Source organism: Perognathus longimembris, chromosome 22 (assembly GCF_023159225.1).
Source record: "Perognathus longimembris pacificus isolate PPM17 chromosome 22, ASM2315922v1, whole genome shotgun sequence".
In the NCBI taxonomy this organism is placed as follows: Eukaryota; Metazoa; Chordata; class Mammalia; order Rodentia; family Heteromyidae; genus Perognathus; species Perognathus longimembris.
Window position 1 is genome coordinate 18027848 of NC_063182.1, and position 14696 is coordinate 18042543.

Below are 14696 nucleotides of genomic sequence, written 5' to 3' on the forward strand. Positions count from 1 at the left end.
AAGTTATATATCCTTATCACTTTCAAAGTTTGAAGAATTGTGGCCATGTGAAACAGCAGACAAAGTTACTTGGTTTTGTTCTACAGGGTAATATTAGAAAGCATTGTTGAAAATCATGAGGACATCGAGAGGAAAATCTAATGATAAGCTCTCCCCAAAATGGACATAGTCTCACTGACTTCATTTTCAAACATGGAGAAGTACAGTTAGAGAATAAGGCTTGAGCAAAAGTTCTTTCTGAACTGAGAAGGAAGATAACTGTAATGTTTACCTAGATTTTAGATTGACAGAGCATATTCCTAGGGCATGTAGGCTTCTGGCTAAATAGAAAGATAGGGTTGATTGGAAATATTGTTCAGAACAATCCACCATTGTAGTTTCACTCCATAGAAAGTCTTATTGGGAATAATTAGTACAGGTTTAGGCAAGTCATAGCAGAGCATCACAAGAGCCCAATAGCTATACCCTTATGAACACATAAGATGATGCTAAGTGAAATGAACTCCATGTTATGGAAACGATTGTTATATCACAGTTGTAACTACTTTCAACGTCCCATGTGTATCTGTAGCTTCTATTTTTGATGATGTTCTTGTATCACCTTCCTGTGGTTGTACCTACACTATCTCTGTAATCTTACCTGAGTATATTGGAAACCGTGTATACTGGTATTTGAACTAGGAAATTGAAAGGGAATACCAAAATTGAGAGACACAGGGTAAAAAAAGAGAAACAACTACAAAAGCAACACTTGCAAAACTGTTTGGTGTAAGTGAACTGAACACCTCGGAGGGGGGAAAGGGAAAGGGGGAGGAGAGAGGGGGGTATGAGGAACAAGATAACAAACAGTACAAGAAATGTATCCAATGCCTAACGTATGAAATTATAACCTCTCTGTACATCAGTTTGATAATAAAAATTTGAAAAAAAAGAAAGTCTTTATGGTTTTAGTTACTCAAGTCCTTTAATACATCATAATTATAATTTAGAATTTCATATTCCTAGAAATAAAGCCATGTTGCTTTCTCTTTGATAGTTAGAAGAGGCACTGAACGTGAGAAGACAACATTACATAATTTGCTGAAAATGCACCGAGAAATAATTGCCTAGATGAACAAAGCAGGAAATTCACATTAAATTGTTTTCTATTTCTTTATTTTTTGTACAATGATAGGGATAAAAAAACTCCAGGCTTTGCACATACTAAGCAAGTGCTTTACTACTGAGCGACATCTTCATGCCCTAAGACATTTGGAAAGAAGTAGTATATATGCATCCTTTCTGCCAATGTGATATAGAAACAAAACTAGGAATTCAGAAAAAAGGAAGTAAACGGCTCCTTAAGAGGTTATGAGAGTTAAACTAAGGGACAGATGACAAGTATGAGTGATTTGTTGACTGTAAAAAAACTAAAGACAAATACTATCTTTCCACTGTTGCTTCAATTTGGTTAATCTTGTATTATCATTATTTATTATACCTACAATACAGTGCCCTCTTAACTAAATCACAGGCTTTTCTGCTCATCCTTATGATCTACAATCCAAAGACAGATACTTGGTTAAGTATCTGTTGAATGAGTAGATGAACAGAGGGATGCAAGATTATGGGTTTTTTTGGTAACTCAAAATGAAGTTAAAAATAAATTGAGCTAGGCACCAGTGGCTGATGGCTGTAATTCTCAGAAGGCTAACATCTGAGAATCATGATTTAAAGCCAGCCAATTAGCCACCAAAAAGAAAGGAAGGAAGGGAGGGAGGGAGGGAAGGAGGGAGGGAGGGAGGAAGGGAGGGAGGGAGAGAGGAAGGAAGAAAAGAAGGAAGGAAGGAAGAAGGAAGGAAGGAAGGAAGGAAGGAAGGAAGGAAGGAAGGAAGGAAGGAAAGAAGGAAGGAAGGAAGAAAGGCAGGCGACTAGGAGGAGGAGGTGGAGAAGAGAGGAAGAGGATGACGACGACGAGGAGGAGAAGGAGGAGAGAGGAGAAGGAGGAGGAGAAGGAGATGGAGGAGGGAGAAGAAAGGAAGAAAGAAAGAAGGAAAGAAAGAAAGAAAGAAAAAAGAAAAAGAGAACTGGAAGTGGAGCTGTGGCTCAAGTGGTAATGCCGTAGACTTGAGCACAAAAGGTCAGAGACAGGGTCTAGTGCCAAGGCTCTGAGTTCAAGCCCTAGGACTGATGCCAAAAATATTTTTTTTTGGTGTATGCTCAAGATAGTGTTAGGTACTCCTCCTCCTCCTTTTCTTCCTTCTCCTCTTCCTCCTCCTCTTCATCTTCCAGTGGTGGAGTTGGAACTTAAAGCCTTGTGCTTACTTTGCTTGCTGGTTCAGTTCCCATGCTACCCCTGAGTCATATCTCCAGCCCTGCTTTTTACTGGTTATTTGGAGATGGAGTCTAGTAAACTCTTCTCTCCTGCTGGCATCAAACTGTCCTCCTGTGGATCTCAGCCTCCTGAGTAGCTAGAATAACAAGTAGGAACTACTGGTGTAAACTTGCAATATCTTCTTTTTTCTGAATAATTGTTTATTTTCAAAGTGATGTACAGAGGGGCTATAGTTTCATACATAGGCAGTGGGTACATTTCTGTACAATATCTTCTTGAAGGCACCTTTTGGCACAGTTTATCATTTTCATTTCTTAGATGAATACCATTTGCAAAAGAAGTAAATTGCCTTATCCAAGACAGAAGTGCTTGTCACTGGGTACACTAGACACACAATATTTTCATACAAAATGCATATTTTTCTCACCTACTCATTGCTACTTCCCTCCTTTTTTCATCCCATAGTGTGATGCTCAGCCTAGCTTAGACCCAGTCAAACAGGTATCATCATTTCTTATGTTACAATATGACTTAGCAGAAATGCCTGTGAGTACAGGAAGAGTAATACATATCGTTAATTAATGTAAGGGTAGCTTTCTTGGTTAACATAAAAGGAAAATACTAAATTTAGAATAAGTTATGTTTCAGGGTTCTGACAATAACCTCAGGCTGCTTTTGTGTGGTTACCATCAAGTTGTACCTCCAAATCTGGTGAGAACTATATGTGTCAACTCACGATCGCATCCTAGGTCTATATTTATGGACATGTTTAAATTTCACAAAATAGGAAACATTTTGGTTGGCAGCAAATATGGGTCTGCTTACAGAAAGAATAAAAAAAAAGATAGGCCCTTTTTATTTACACATAGACAACATAAAGAATTCTAAAATCAGAGGACAAACTTTGTAGCATTTGCTACAGGGTGGAGAGGTTAGTTTATCTACTAGTGTGTCATGATCTTGGTCCACTCTGCACACCTGCCCAATCTGACCATACTCCATCTCAGCCCCAGTAATATTGGCTAAGAAGGACTATCCTGGGCTGGGGATATAGCCTAGTGGCAAGAGCGCCTGCCTCGGATACACGAGGCCCTAGGTTCGATTCCCCAGCACCACATATACAGAAAAACGGCCAGAAGCGGCGCTGTGGCTCAAGAGGCGGAGTGCTAGCCTTGAGCGGGAAGAAGCCAGGGACAGTGCTCAGGCCCTGAGTCCAAGGCCCAGGACTGGCCAAAAAAAAAAAAAAAAAAAAAAAAAAAAAAAAAAAAAAAGAAGGACTATCCTCCCTATGGTGAATGTGAGACCTTGTACCTTATAGGAGAGTATATTGAACACATAAAAGGAAAAGGACTTTGGGAGCAGTAGCTGCCTGTGTTCATCTAGAGATGAAGACTGAATCTTGAGGATGTCAGACACAAAACTACGGGATGCAAGACCAATTTTATCTGTGGCCTCAAATATGGCTAGCCAATCCCAGTAGATGTGGCCTTAATCTTAATCAAACATTGTTGTACTCAATGAATGAGGCATTGCTTATTCCTCCCATCCTTCTTCCCTTTGCCTTTCTTTCCTTTTCTGTAGTATCGAGGAATCAAACCTAAGGTTTCATGAAGCAAGTGTCATACCACTAAGCTGTATTTCCAGGCCTCTGTTCTAATAATTAACTCACAGAGCAACAATAATCTCTTCATGTTACAATGCATTTGGAAACAATACACGTAATTTTAGTTTCAATATTCTTAGATTTTTGTCATCTTCTGATGATTAATATAATATCATGATTTTTCATTCTGTGAAACATTTTAGACCTTTTGCTTCCCATTCCCCCTTGCCTAGATAATCTGTTCCCAGCCAGTTGAGGAAGCTGAATGACTAATGAGTGACAAGACGGAAAGTTCAAGAGACAATGTGCTCTGTAATAATCCACTAGGTCTTCCCATGTGTTTAAAGGGTTAGGGATGGAGTCAAGAGTCTGTAACGACAATCTTTAATTGAAAAAAAGGGAAATGCCCTCCTAAAGGCTCCCTTCCCCTCCCCCCCTTGTTCTTGAGAGTACGTAATGGCACAACTGTTCTGAAGTATTCCTCTTTAGTTTTATTTTGTTTAATTTAGTCTGTCATTAGAAAGCCTTGCGAGTTTTAGGCTTGATGATTACTCTCGGTGGGAGGAAGCAGTGCCACTGTAGACTTGTGTTCTAGACAAGTGCTCCTTTATACAATGATGGGGCCTGCCATGGTAAATGAAAGGCTCTTTAAAGAGCAGTGAGGGACTCTTTCAAGCAGACTGCTACCATGTGCTTGTAACCCTCCAGCATAACTTGCAAGGATGAGACAGAGTGTGTTCTACTGCAAAGAAGACCATTGTCCTCATTAGCCCCAAGCAAACTGAGCCATGTCTCAGTGAAATATAGGAGTGATGCCTAAAGTATTTTCAGAAAGTTGTTCCTAAAATGCTGAACACATAAAGGAAGCAAAACAAAAGGGCTTAGAGTATAGAATTCAGAGCTTAAGTAACTCCTTACCCTACATTATAATCCAAACAACAATTTAAACCTATGCAATTGAGTACATCCTAAGAATTTGAGTGTTCATCAACAGAACCTGGGTTTCAAAATCTGTAACAGCTAATTCCACATATATGTGTCTACATAAGAAAAGGAAGGTTAAATTGAACAGGATTAAATTTATATCAAGATTTAAAATATTTTTGTTGTGACCCATTTTTAAGCCTCATAATATGTTGGCTTTTTAAAAGAGAAGACAACGGTGCAATATTTTTTTTTTCCTGTGTGTTGTTCAGGTTTGCTTGGTTTGTTAAAAGGGCTGATTTACATTCAAAATCCAATCTGTAGAAGCAGTCATAAAATAAATAACTCTGTTTCTGTATACCTCATCTACATAAGATATGTAACTTGAAGCTGAGATGAATCAAATAAACCAGATTAATATTTTAGGGGTAAAAACATGTTTACTAGTTCAACAAAGCTAAAATGTACCTAAGGTAAAGGTCAAAGAATACTTCATTCCCTGCTGAGCCAAGCTCAGGAAGCACATTTGTCTGTGTTTTCCTGTAATAACAGGAAGAGTCTAACTTCTTCCTTTCCACAATGGCTTCAGTTTTACCTCTCAACTCCAATATTTTCTCCCTCAGGGCCTTCCAAATCAATCCTTGCAAGACAGAAGGCAGGAGCCTGTATCTGTTATAGTTTCCAAACACTTACATTTGTTGAAATGTTATTTAAATGTTAATGATTTCTTAAACTGAACGGTTCCAATTCAAAATTAAAAGTCTAATTTTCAAACATTTAAATTGGTTCTTTTAGTCTTATTAATGGTCCATCATATTTCAGAGGAATACAAATACATATCACAAATTAGGGAAATACAATAGACCTCAATTTAATTTTTTTGCTTTTTGATTATTTATTTTGCTAAACTCATTCTCGGAAAGAAAATAAAAAGTTTCTAAATTTTCCTCAAGAAGAATATAATGGGGTATGAAATTTAGACATACTTTCGCCTTAATAATCTTTTAATGTCCTCTGTTTTAAATGGGTGAATTATCATGTTAAGGGAAGTTTTGACTACAAAGGACTTGGCTTCTCAGACAATTAAGATTTCTTTTATGCACAGTGAGAAAGAAACCTCTTAGCTTATATGTCCTACTTATAATGTTAATATTTTTAGTGTTGGTTTCCCAGTAAAACAACTTCACATGTGGTCTGTGCATTTGTAAAGGAAAATGTGACTTAGAGCAAACAGAATAGTATGCACATGCACAGAGGCAAAAGGCTACTCTGTGTCTATTCTCTAAACAAAATGTCTGAGACAGAAGGAGTAATGTGTTTTGCTACAATTTTCAGTAGAAATTATATCAGATATATGAACGAGAAATGAAACAGTAAAACTTCCTAAACATGTGAAGCAACAGCTTATTTCTTAAGGTGACAGAATGCCAGACGAGATACTTACTCCTTTCTTTGTGAAAATTTTGGCTTGTTTTCAGTTTCCTACTAAAGGAAGGCTAACGAATGAGTCTGACAGCCGTTGGGACAATATCTTTCTGACAACAAAAGATCTGACCCAGCTGACATAAATATAAAATGTCACATGTTCTAGGAGACCTGTGTTGTTTGTGTCATGCATTATCTTTGACTCAGCAGACCATTAGTGACTCATTTTCAAATTTCTAGGCATAATGAAGAAGGAAATGTCCCTACATTCTGTTAAACACACACATGAGCACTCTGGCTACTGCGTTCTTTGATTTAGAAACTTACTTATTTATTTGTTTGCTGGGGCTTGAATTCTGGGGCTCGGCACTGTCCCTGAGCTTTTGTTCTCATGGCTAATACTCTATCATGTAAGCCATAGCTCCACATCTGGCTTTTTGTGGTTAGGACAGTTACAGACTTTGCTGCCCTAGATGGCTTATGATCCTAAGAACTCAGCATCCTGAGTAGCTAGGATTTCAGGCATGAGACACCAGTACCACTAGGCCCATTTTTATTATTGTTATTTAAATAGTTGTACAAAGTTATCATTCAACAGATTAATGTATAAGTTCAATGCATCTTGATCCTAAAAGAAGAATTTATGCCATTTTCCCTGTTTTTCTTTTTCAGTCTTTTCAATAACCAACAATTCCATTTCTGAAAAAAGGCATTTTTTTTCCCTTAGTGATTTTAAGTTTAATGAAAGCATAATTCAACTTCTATGTACAGGGAATTTTCAGTAGACATTTCCAGAAGGCATGAACTCAAGCATAAGATGCACAGGCACACCTCTTAATATATTGTCAGGATGCACCCCAGTTTTCCTGAGATAAAATGAGTTGAACTTAATTTTCAAATACAAGTGCAGGAGTTAGATGTTAAGAGAAGATATTAAAAACAACAACAACCGCCTAAGCATCATATTATGAGGTGTGAGTAGGCTTATTTGGGGTTAAAAGACATAAAGATCAACACATTCTTACTCACTAGGTCTGAAGAAGGTTCTAGCTGTTCGTTGTCCAACAATAATCTCCTGCAAAACTATTTAAAGTCAAACTGATGATCATGGGAGCTGTTACTGGAGATAGCAAAGGAAGTGCTTGATGCTTGCTCTGCAGTCCAGAATTCACAGTAGATATGTTACTGCAGAGGCCGTCTTCCTCAAGTAATTAACTCAAGCAATTGGTTGACATCAGTTCAACAATTTTGCATTAACCCTTCATTTATATTAGGATGTAGTTCCCAAATGTGCAAGTATTAATAGTTATTAATTATTTATATTGTAATTATTTACTGATATTCTGGATGGATCCTTGAAGAAAAGTAATACTGAAACATTTCAGAATTTTAGTTAAAATTTTAAGAACTAATGGGAAATAAATAAGTGAAAGTAAAGAGCAAATAAGAAAAAGTAAAGAGTAAATTTCCAGTTTAGTGCAGAGGCTACATGTATGCCAAACACATTTTTCTAGCATTTCCCCCATAGCTTATTTCATGTTTTATGAACTACATAGAAATTGGAACATAAGAATAGGACTGTTAAGAAAATTTCACTGTTAGACTGTTTTTTTTTTTCTGTAAATATTTCCCTCTTATAGTTATTTAAATATTCAAATGTATTTTATACCAAGTTGCACAAAAATTATGAGTTTACCTTTCTTATCTTTTTCAAAGTAGGAAATCTGGGGCTGGGGATATAGCCTAGTGGCAAGAGTGCCTGCCTCGGATACACGAGGCCCTAGGTTCGATTCCCCAGCACCACATATACAGAAAACGGCCAGAAGCGGCGCTGTGGCTCAAGTGGCTGAGTGCTAGCCTTGAGCGGGAAGAAGCCAGGGACAGTGCTCAGGCCCTGAGTCCAAGGCCCAGGACTGGCCAAAAAAAAAAAAAAAAAAGTAGGAAATCTGTAAGTATAAGTAGACAAGTAAATAGGTATAGGTTAAGTGAGCTTAATTTTTATGTCTCTTTAATCTTGATATACTATATTTTAAAATATATTATTTGTAAAAAAAAGTCACATGAAGTTAAATTTTAAAATCTGATTGTTTCAGGCACTAATAATTACAATTCTTCAGATCAATGTAAGTAAGATTCATAACTGCCTAATTAATGAAGGTAAAGGGTAAAAAGGAAAAAAGAGGGAAGGGCATATATTGAAATTGAATATTAATGTAGGTTAGAAGTTACAAGTGATAAAATGGTGATGAATAATTGTTTGTTTGTTTTGTTTTTGTTGCCAGGCCTGGGGTGTGGACTCAAGGCCTGAGCACTGTCCCTGGCTTCTTTTTGCTCAAGGCTAGCACTCTACCTCTTGAGCCACAGAGCCACTTCTGGCTTTTTTGTATAATATGTGGTACTGAGGAATCGAACCCAGGGCTTCATGTATATGAGGCGAGCACTTTATCACTAGGCCATATTCTCAGCGCCGGTGATGAATAATTGAAAAACTTGATCAGTAACACACACTTGAAAATAAGTGCCATAGAGGGCATATTTAGGGCACATAATTTAGGAAATGATAATTCCCTTTCTTGGTCATACAAACTCTGCATTGCATATGTCCTGTGTGATCTCTCCTGCCTATCCACAAACCAAACTCTCCATAGCAACTGAAAACTTCTTTTTAGACTGTGGAGGCTCCTCCCTGTTCCTGCTCTACTTTCTCTCATTCTCCATCCATCTTCCTGCTTCCCTTTTGAGGTTCAGTTACAGCAGTATTGGGTACTGTGTTTTGACAGAAATCATATTAACTATAAGTACTAATGGTTCAAAGAGCACAATTCTTAGTAGGTTAATGGGCAAATTTATTTTTATCCATTTATTTTATTATACTTCTATGCTAGGCACTTTATATTTATCATTTCATTTAATTATCTCAGTGACATAATGAGGTAGATCCTAATTTTTAAAGATTCTTACTGTACGGATGGGGGATCTAATGAAGCGCAGAGGAGTTAAATAACTTGATGATGAGTCACATGAGGAAGTGGTAAGTGAAGTAAACTGGGACCACAACTGGGTTTGTTAAAAAGAAAAGGCCCTTAGTCATTATAACATACTAGATATATCATGTATTCATTGAGGAAAAAAAAGCATGTTTGTTTTGGCTGTGAGAGATTTGGGATGAAACCTAGGTACCATTATTCATAATTGAAGAGGGCCTTCAATTTTGCTGAGCTTGCCTCTCATATGGCTGATGTCTTAGCCTGGACTCAGGTCCCATCGGCCTTCTTTTGGGTTTCAGTCACGCTTGCTTCTATCTTAAGAAGCTCTGTTAATTCTCTTTTCTTTAGAATGCTGTCCCCATTGTAACTAATCTTTTAGCTCCCATTTTTCCCACTTCCTTAGAGAGGACATTCTCTGACCTTCAGCAGTAAACACAATTAATTCCCTCCTTGCTGTTTTGTTTCATAGTGTTTTGATATTTTCATTCCTGACATACAATTTTTAATTATATTTTTTCATAGTTCTTGTCTGTTTCAGTCTCTACAAACAATGGTGCACAAGTCAGATACAACCCACCTTTGTTTTTGTCAGTAAAGCTGACACATTGGAAATCAGTCATGCTCATTCATTTACATGTAGCATTGGGCTCATTCAAGCCACTGAGAAAGAGTTGAGGAGTTGGGATAGAGATGTAAGGCTCACAAGGTGAAATGTATTTGTTTTCTGGTCCCTCACACACAGTATTCTAGTGGTATTTATTGATTTAATAAGCAAATAAATCAGCCATAAAATAGTGTTACTAAAGATTAAATAAAATAACATACTAGCTATTAGAATTTAGTAACTACTTTTATTAAGTTGTGTATGACTTTGTCTCTAAGACAACAGACAGTTTATGATTCTATTTATTTCTAAAGAGTAACTTCTAAAAATCTGTCTTTTTTTTTTTGTAGGTTGTGGAGCTTGAACTCAGAGCCTGAGCACTGTCCCTGAGCTTTTTCATTCAAGGCTACTTTGAGTCACAGCTCCACTTCCAGTTTTCTGGGGATTAATTGGAAGATTAATTGGTTTTCCTGCCCAGGCTGGCTTCCAACTGCAGTCTTCAGATCTCAGCCTGCTAAGTAGCTAGGATTACAGGCATGGGCCAGGAGCACCTGGTTAAGTATCTAATTTATTTCGAATGTAAACTAAAGCCATTTTTTTTTGTTTTGTTTTATGCTGGTACTGCAACTTGACCTCAGAACCTTGTGCTCTCATTAGCTTTTTCACTCCAGGCTAGTGCTTTAGCACTAAGAACCACACCTTTAGCTCCAAGACTATTATTTTTTTTTTTAAAACTTGAAAGTTCTGAAAAAGATTTATGATACAAAAAGCAGTTAAATTTTACCTTTTCCTGAGCTACTTTATGAATGTAACAGTGGTTTCTGAATTCTAGGTGTTCTTCACTTCCATTATAAAAGGTAAAGGGAAAATTCGACTTAAACTGTTTAACAACAGTTTTAACTTAGAAAACTTTTTTGATTTTTTTTTGTTTTTGTTTTTTTTTTTTTTGGCCAGTCCTGGGCCTTGAACTCAGGGCCTGAGCACTGTCCCTGGCTTCTTCCCGCTCAAGGCTAGCACTCAGCCACTTGAGCCACAGCGCCGCTTCTGGCCGTTTTCTGTATATGTGGTGCTGGGGAATCGAACCTAGGGCCTCGTGTATCCGAGGCAGGCATTCTTGCCACTAGGCTATATCCCCAGCCCCGACTTTTTTGATTTTTAACTTACAACTTACCTTACCAGTTCTGTATTATTCAATTTTACACATTAAGCTAATGTCTCTTTTTCTGGTAAAAACATGCCATGTTGCTCGTATAGCCAAATAAGCGAGTGCAATGGCAGAACAGTGTTTACTACTTTTAACAAAAAGATGACAGTGAGCCGTGGTGTGAGGCTCTTATAGACAGTCCACAGAGGGACAGCTTCAAAAGGGGACCAGCAGCTAACTATTTTCTCTACATGGCTAGAGAGCTTTAAGGAAGCCCAGGGTAGAGGTACCTTCACAGATTTGCTAGATTTGATCAGACATGGCCTATATATTTTAAATAAAGCTCTCTTCAAAATGGCTCTGAGGACTATTCTCATAGGAAAGAAGTGAACCTAAGCAAAATCAATAAGTAAGACAGTTGTTCAAAACGGTAATTCTTTTTCAAAAAGTCATTGAAATAAATATCAAAACATGGTATTTTTCAGTTTTACTAATTCCACTTAAGACTATTGAAAAGGGACTATTATACTTACTAAATAGACAGAAGAATAGGTCCTAAATTCTACAGAATAAAATCAAGGAATCCACCTTTAGGATTAAACAATCTACCTCAGCTGGAATGAAATACTTTTAATATTCCTAATATTGTGATGATTGTTCTAACACGAATGACACGAACAGCAAATGTAAAGTAGTTCATTTTTGGCCCAAAAGTATGGTGTTGACATTCTTATATTCTATGTGAGTTTTATGTTACTTTATACTATATCAAATGCTAATGAATGCATCTTGAAAAACTTTTCTTCTTTGTAGATTAAAAGATTTAATGAATCCCATGAAATCCCATGAAATGTAGTTTTACTAATGAAGTGTTAATGCTAATTTATACTAATTTTGACTGCAATAAAAACAGGTTATACAAACAACAATTCTAAATGTCTGAGAATATGATGTTCACTATTTCTATTTCTTAATAACATTCCAGTGCTTTTGTCTTGACCTAAGGTGACAAATCTGTATGAAAACACTAAAGGAATTCACCATAACTCTGAGTATTATTCATTCTTTAGACTAATACTCAGCACTTTAAAATATATAATAATTTAAAGAAATGTAAGTTTGAAAACCTGAAAAAGTTTTTTAATTCTTTATAGCCAAATGGTTTTGATGACTTAAATAATAATTTCTACTCATTGTAATGTACATGAATAATAGCATTGTATCTTTATATAATAAATAAATCTATTCGAGTTTTATATATAGGTCCAGTAATACTAAGAAGAGAGCATATGAGGGATGAGTGGCTTTATGGGGGAAATTACAGTCTCGTGGGCCACTCCTGAGGCTGTAGCTCTCTTCAGTGTAAAGGAGTTGTTAGTAAAACTCTTCTCTTTTATGGCCATGGTTCATTGTCCATATTCCATAGTTGGGATGCAGTAGCACTGAGGCCTCTCAAGGAACCATTATTAGATCTTTGTCAAAATAGACTGTGACAAGCCAATCAGTTAACCTTACACAGCTGATCTGAATGCACTCCTCCCAAGTTTGAAGACAAGTGAGTCAGATTAAACAAGTCATGGATGTGTAAAGTCTTCAGAACTGTGTCGTAGAGATCTTGTCACTGGAGTTGTGGAAAAATCTGTAACATTATCTGCCTTGAAATTTATAAAATTTGGGATTTAAAGAGAATAGTATGAGTTAAAGGAAGGTTCTTGCCTGCATGTATGATGGTAACTAGTTTTTTGTGTGGGTGTTTTCTTTGTCGCTATTGTCAGTGTAATCTTAAGGTATTTTGGATGTATATCAAAGTCTCCTCTATGGTGAAAGAAATGAAATCCCTTTTCAGATGAAATATTGAGCCTATATTACAAAATTTTAATGGTTGACCACAAAAGGCTGAGTTCCCATGAACATAAGAATATCTTTGCTTGGTGATGCATGCAATGCAGCAATGCTATGTATATTAATTCCTAATTATTAAGCTATTCATGCCATATAAATGTAGCTCCCATTTAACATTCATGTGGAAATGCAAAGTGAATAATCATGTATGCCTAAAATCTATTTCTCACAATTGAGGTGATTTCCTCCCTTTCACATAAAAGACTTTTGTCACTGTAAACTTGCTACACTTATTTCACAAAACTTCTTTTAATGGATTTTTACAAGTTCAAGATATTTTCAGTCCCATAAGATATTTGGGGGAAAAATAAGAAATACTGTAAATATCGATCCAAAGAAAAGTTGACTCCACTCACTTGTCTGTTACGTTCATCCATAATCCTCGTGATCTGAATCTTTTTTCTCCCCATAGTCCCCGTTTTTCTTCTCTCTCTCGTCCCTGAAATTATGTATTTTTTCCTTTCTTTTCTTTCTCTTTCCTGTTTCCTTCAAACAAGTCTCCTCCTTCAGCACTTGCACAGCTCAGTTCCCAAATTCCTGCATTCGTTCCTGCTGAACCAGAAAGAAAAATTAAGTAATGTTGTAACTGCAAATCAGTTTCATAAGAAATATCACCTAATTTTATCAAGGAAATAAACTACATGGAAGCAAAACAATAACATCAATGAAAATATTTATTAAAAAGCACATGGTATATCACATGCAAGAGCACATTAAGTCAGGATGGTTTGTTTTTATAATTAAAATAAGCTCATAAGTAATTTAAGAAGTCATTTAAATGATGAAAACTATGCTTTCAAACCTAACACTTGAAATGAAATGTATTTTTTTTGTAAAGGGTTTCTTAATATTTTTAATGAAATTAGGAGACAATTTTCACCCTCCTGTTATGAAATATTACCTAAATCAGAGAGTTAATGAACCTTTATGTACCTGTGTATGCTAAGTAGGGCAGCTAATTCATTTCTGAAGGGAAAACAATCTCATGTTTTGACAGCAGAGGTGATAACGTCCCTAGTTATGCAAATAGGATGGACGATTATGAAAGTGCTATTTGATATATGTAAATGTCACCTAATTTAAATATAAATCCTTTAATCTTATTTGAAAAATCACTGTTAGGCCACCATAAAATTCATATGGGGTATTTCATCCTATATTCCAAGAAGTTATTGTTGTAAGGTTATGTTTTCCTTAAATTGTATATGGGAAATAATAATAAAAATCAATCACTGACAAAATAAATGGTGTAAAAACTTAATATTATTTTGTTTGTAATTATCTATCTATATATCTATTTTACAATAAGCTATCCATCCTTTAAATTTAAAGATTTAAAATGACATCTTTCTTTGGGGAGTCAGATATGGAATTAGAGAGGTTTTGGTATTATGTACTGAAGAGCTTTAGGTTATAAATTAAAATTAAAGACATTACATTAAATTATACAAGATAAACCCAAGGAACCAAGAATATTGAAAGTATATATTTTACTATGTTTTAAAATATATTTAAGCACAAGGGAAGTAAAAGGCTATGAAGTTTAAAAGTTAACAAGAAAGCATTCTGCAGTGGTTTCTCATTTGCAAGCAACAGCTTCAATTATTTTATTTCATCTGATAGCAATGGACATAACCACTTTACACACTACTCAGAATTTCCCTGTTTATTTGCTTGGTGTTTGACAACAGGACTGATAAGTTCCCACGTGTATTATGTAACACTAAGCCACTGTCCTGGCTACTTAATAGATTATTGGATTCAGCTCAAGGTTCTTGGAACAGGAAGGCTGT

At 36.1% G+C, this 14696-nt stretch overlaps 1 protein-coding gene across 14 annotated transcripts in view; it reads right to left on the reverse strand.

The window, feature by feature from the left end:
* Mef2c (myocyte enhancer factor 2C) overlaps window positions 1–14696 on the reverse strand; it is a 173607-nt gene that overhangs the window by 83038 nt on the left and 75873 nt on the right. For 9 of the 14 annotated variants that reach the window (XM_048331422.1, XM_048331420.1, XM_048331418.1 and 6 more), the window contains one exon: window positions 13260–13455. In XM_048331422.1, coding sequence (XP_048187379.1) covers window positions 13260–13313 — 54 coding nt within the window. In that variant the 5' untranslated portion in view covers window positions 13314–13455. The remainder of the gene's footprint in view (window positions 1–13259; window positions 13456–14696) is intronic. The other 5 variants (XM_048331408.1, XM_048331413.1, XM_048331412.1 and 2 more) reach the window with 1 other exon arrangement.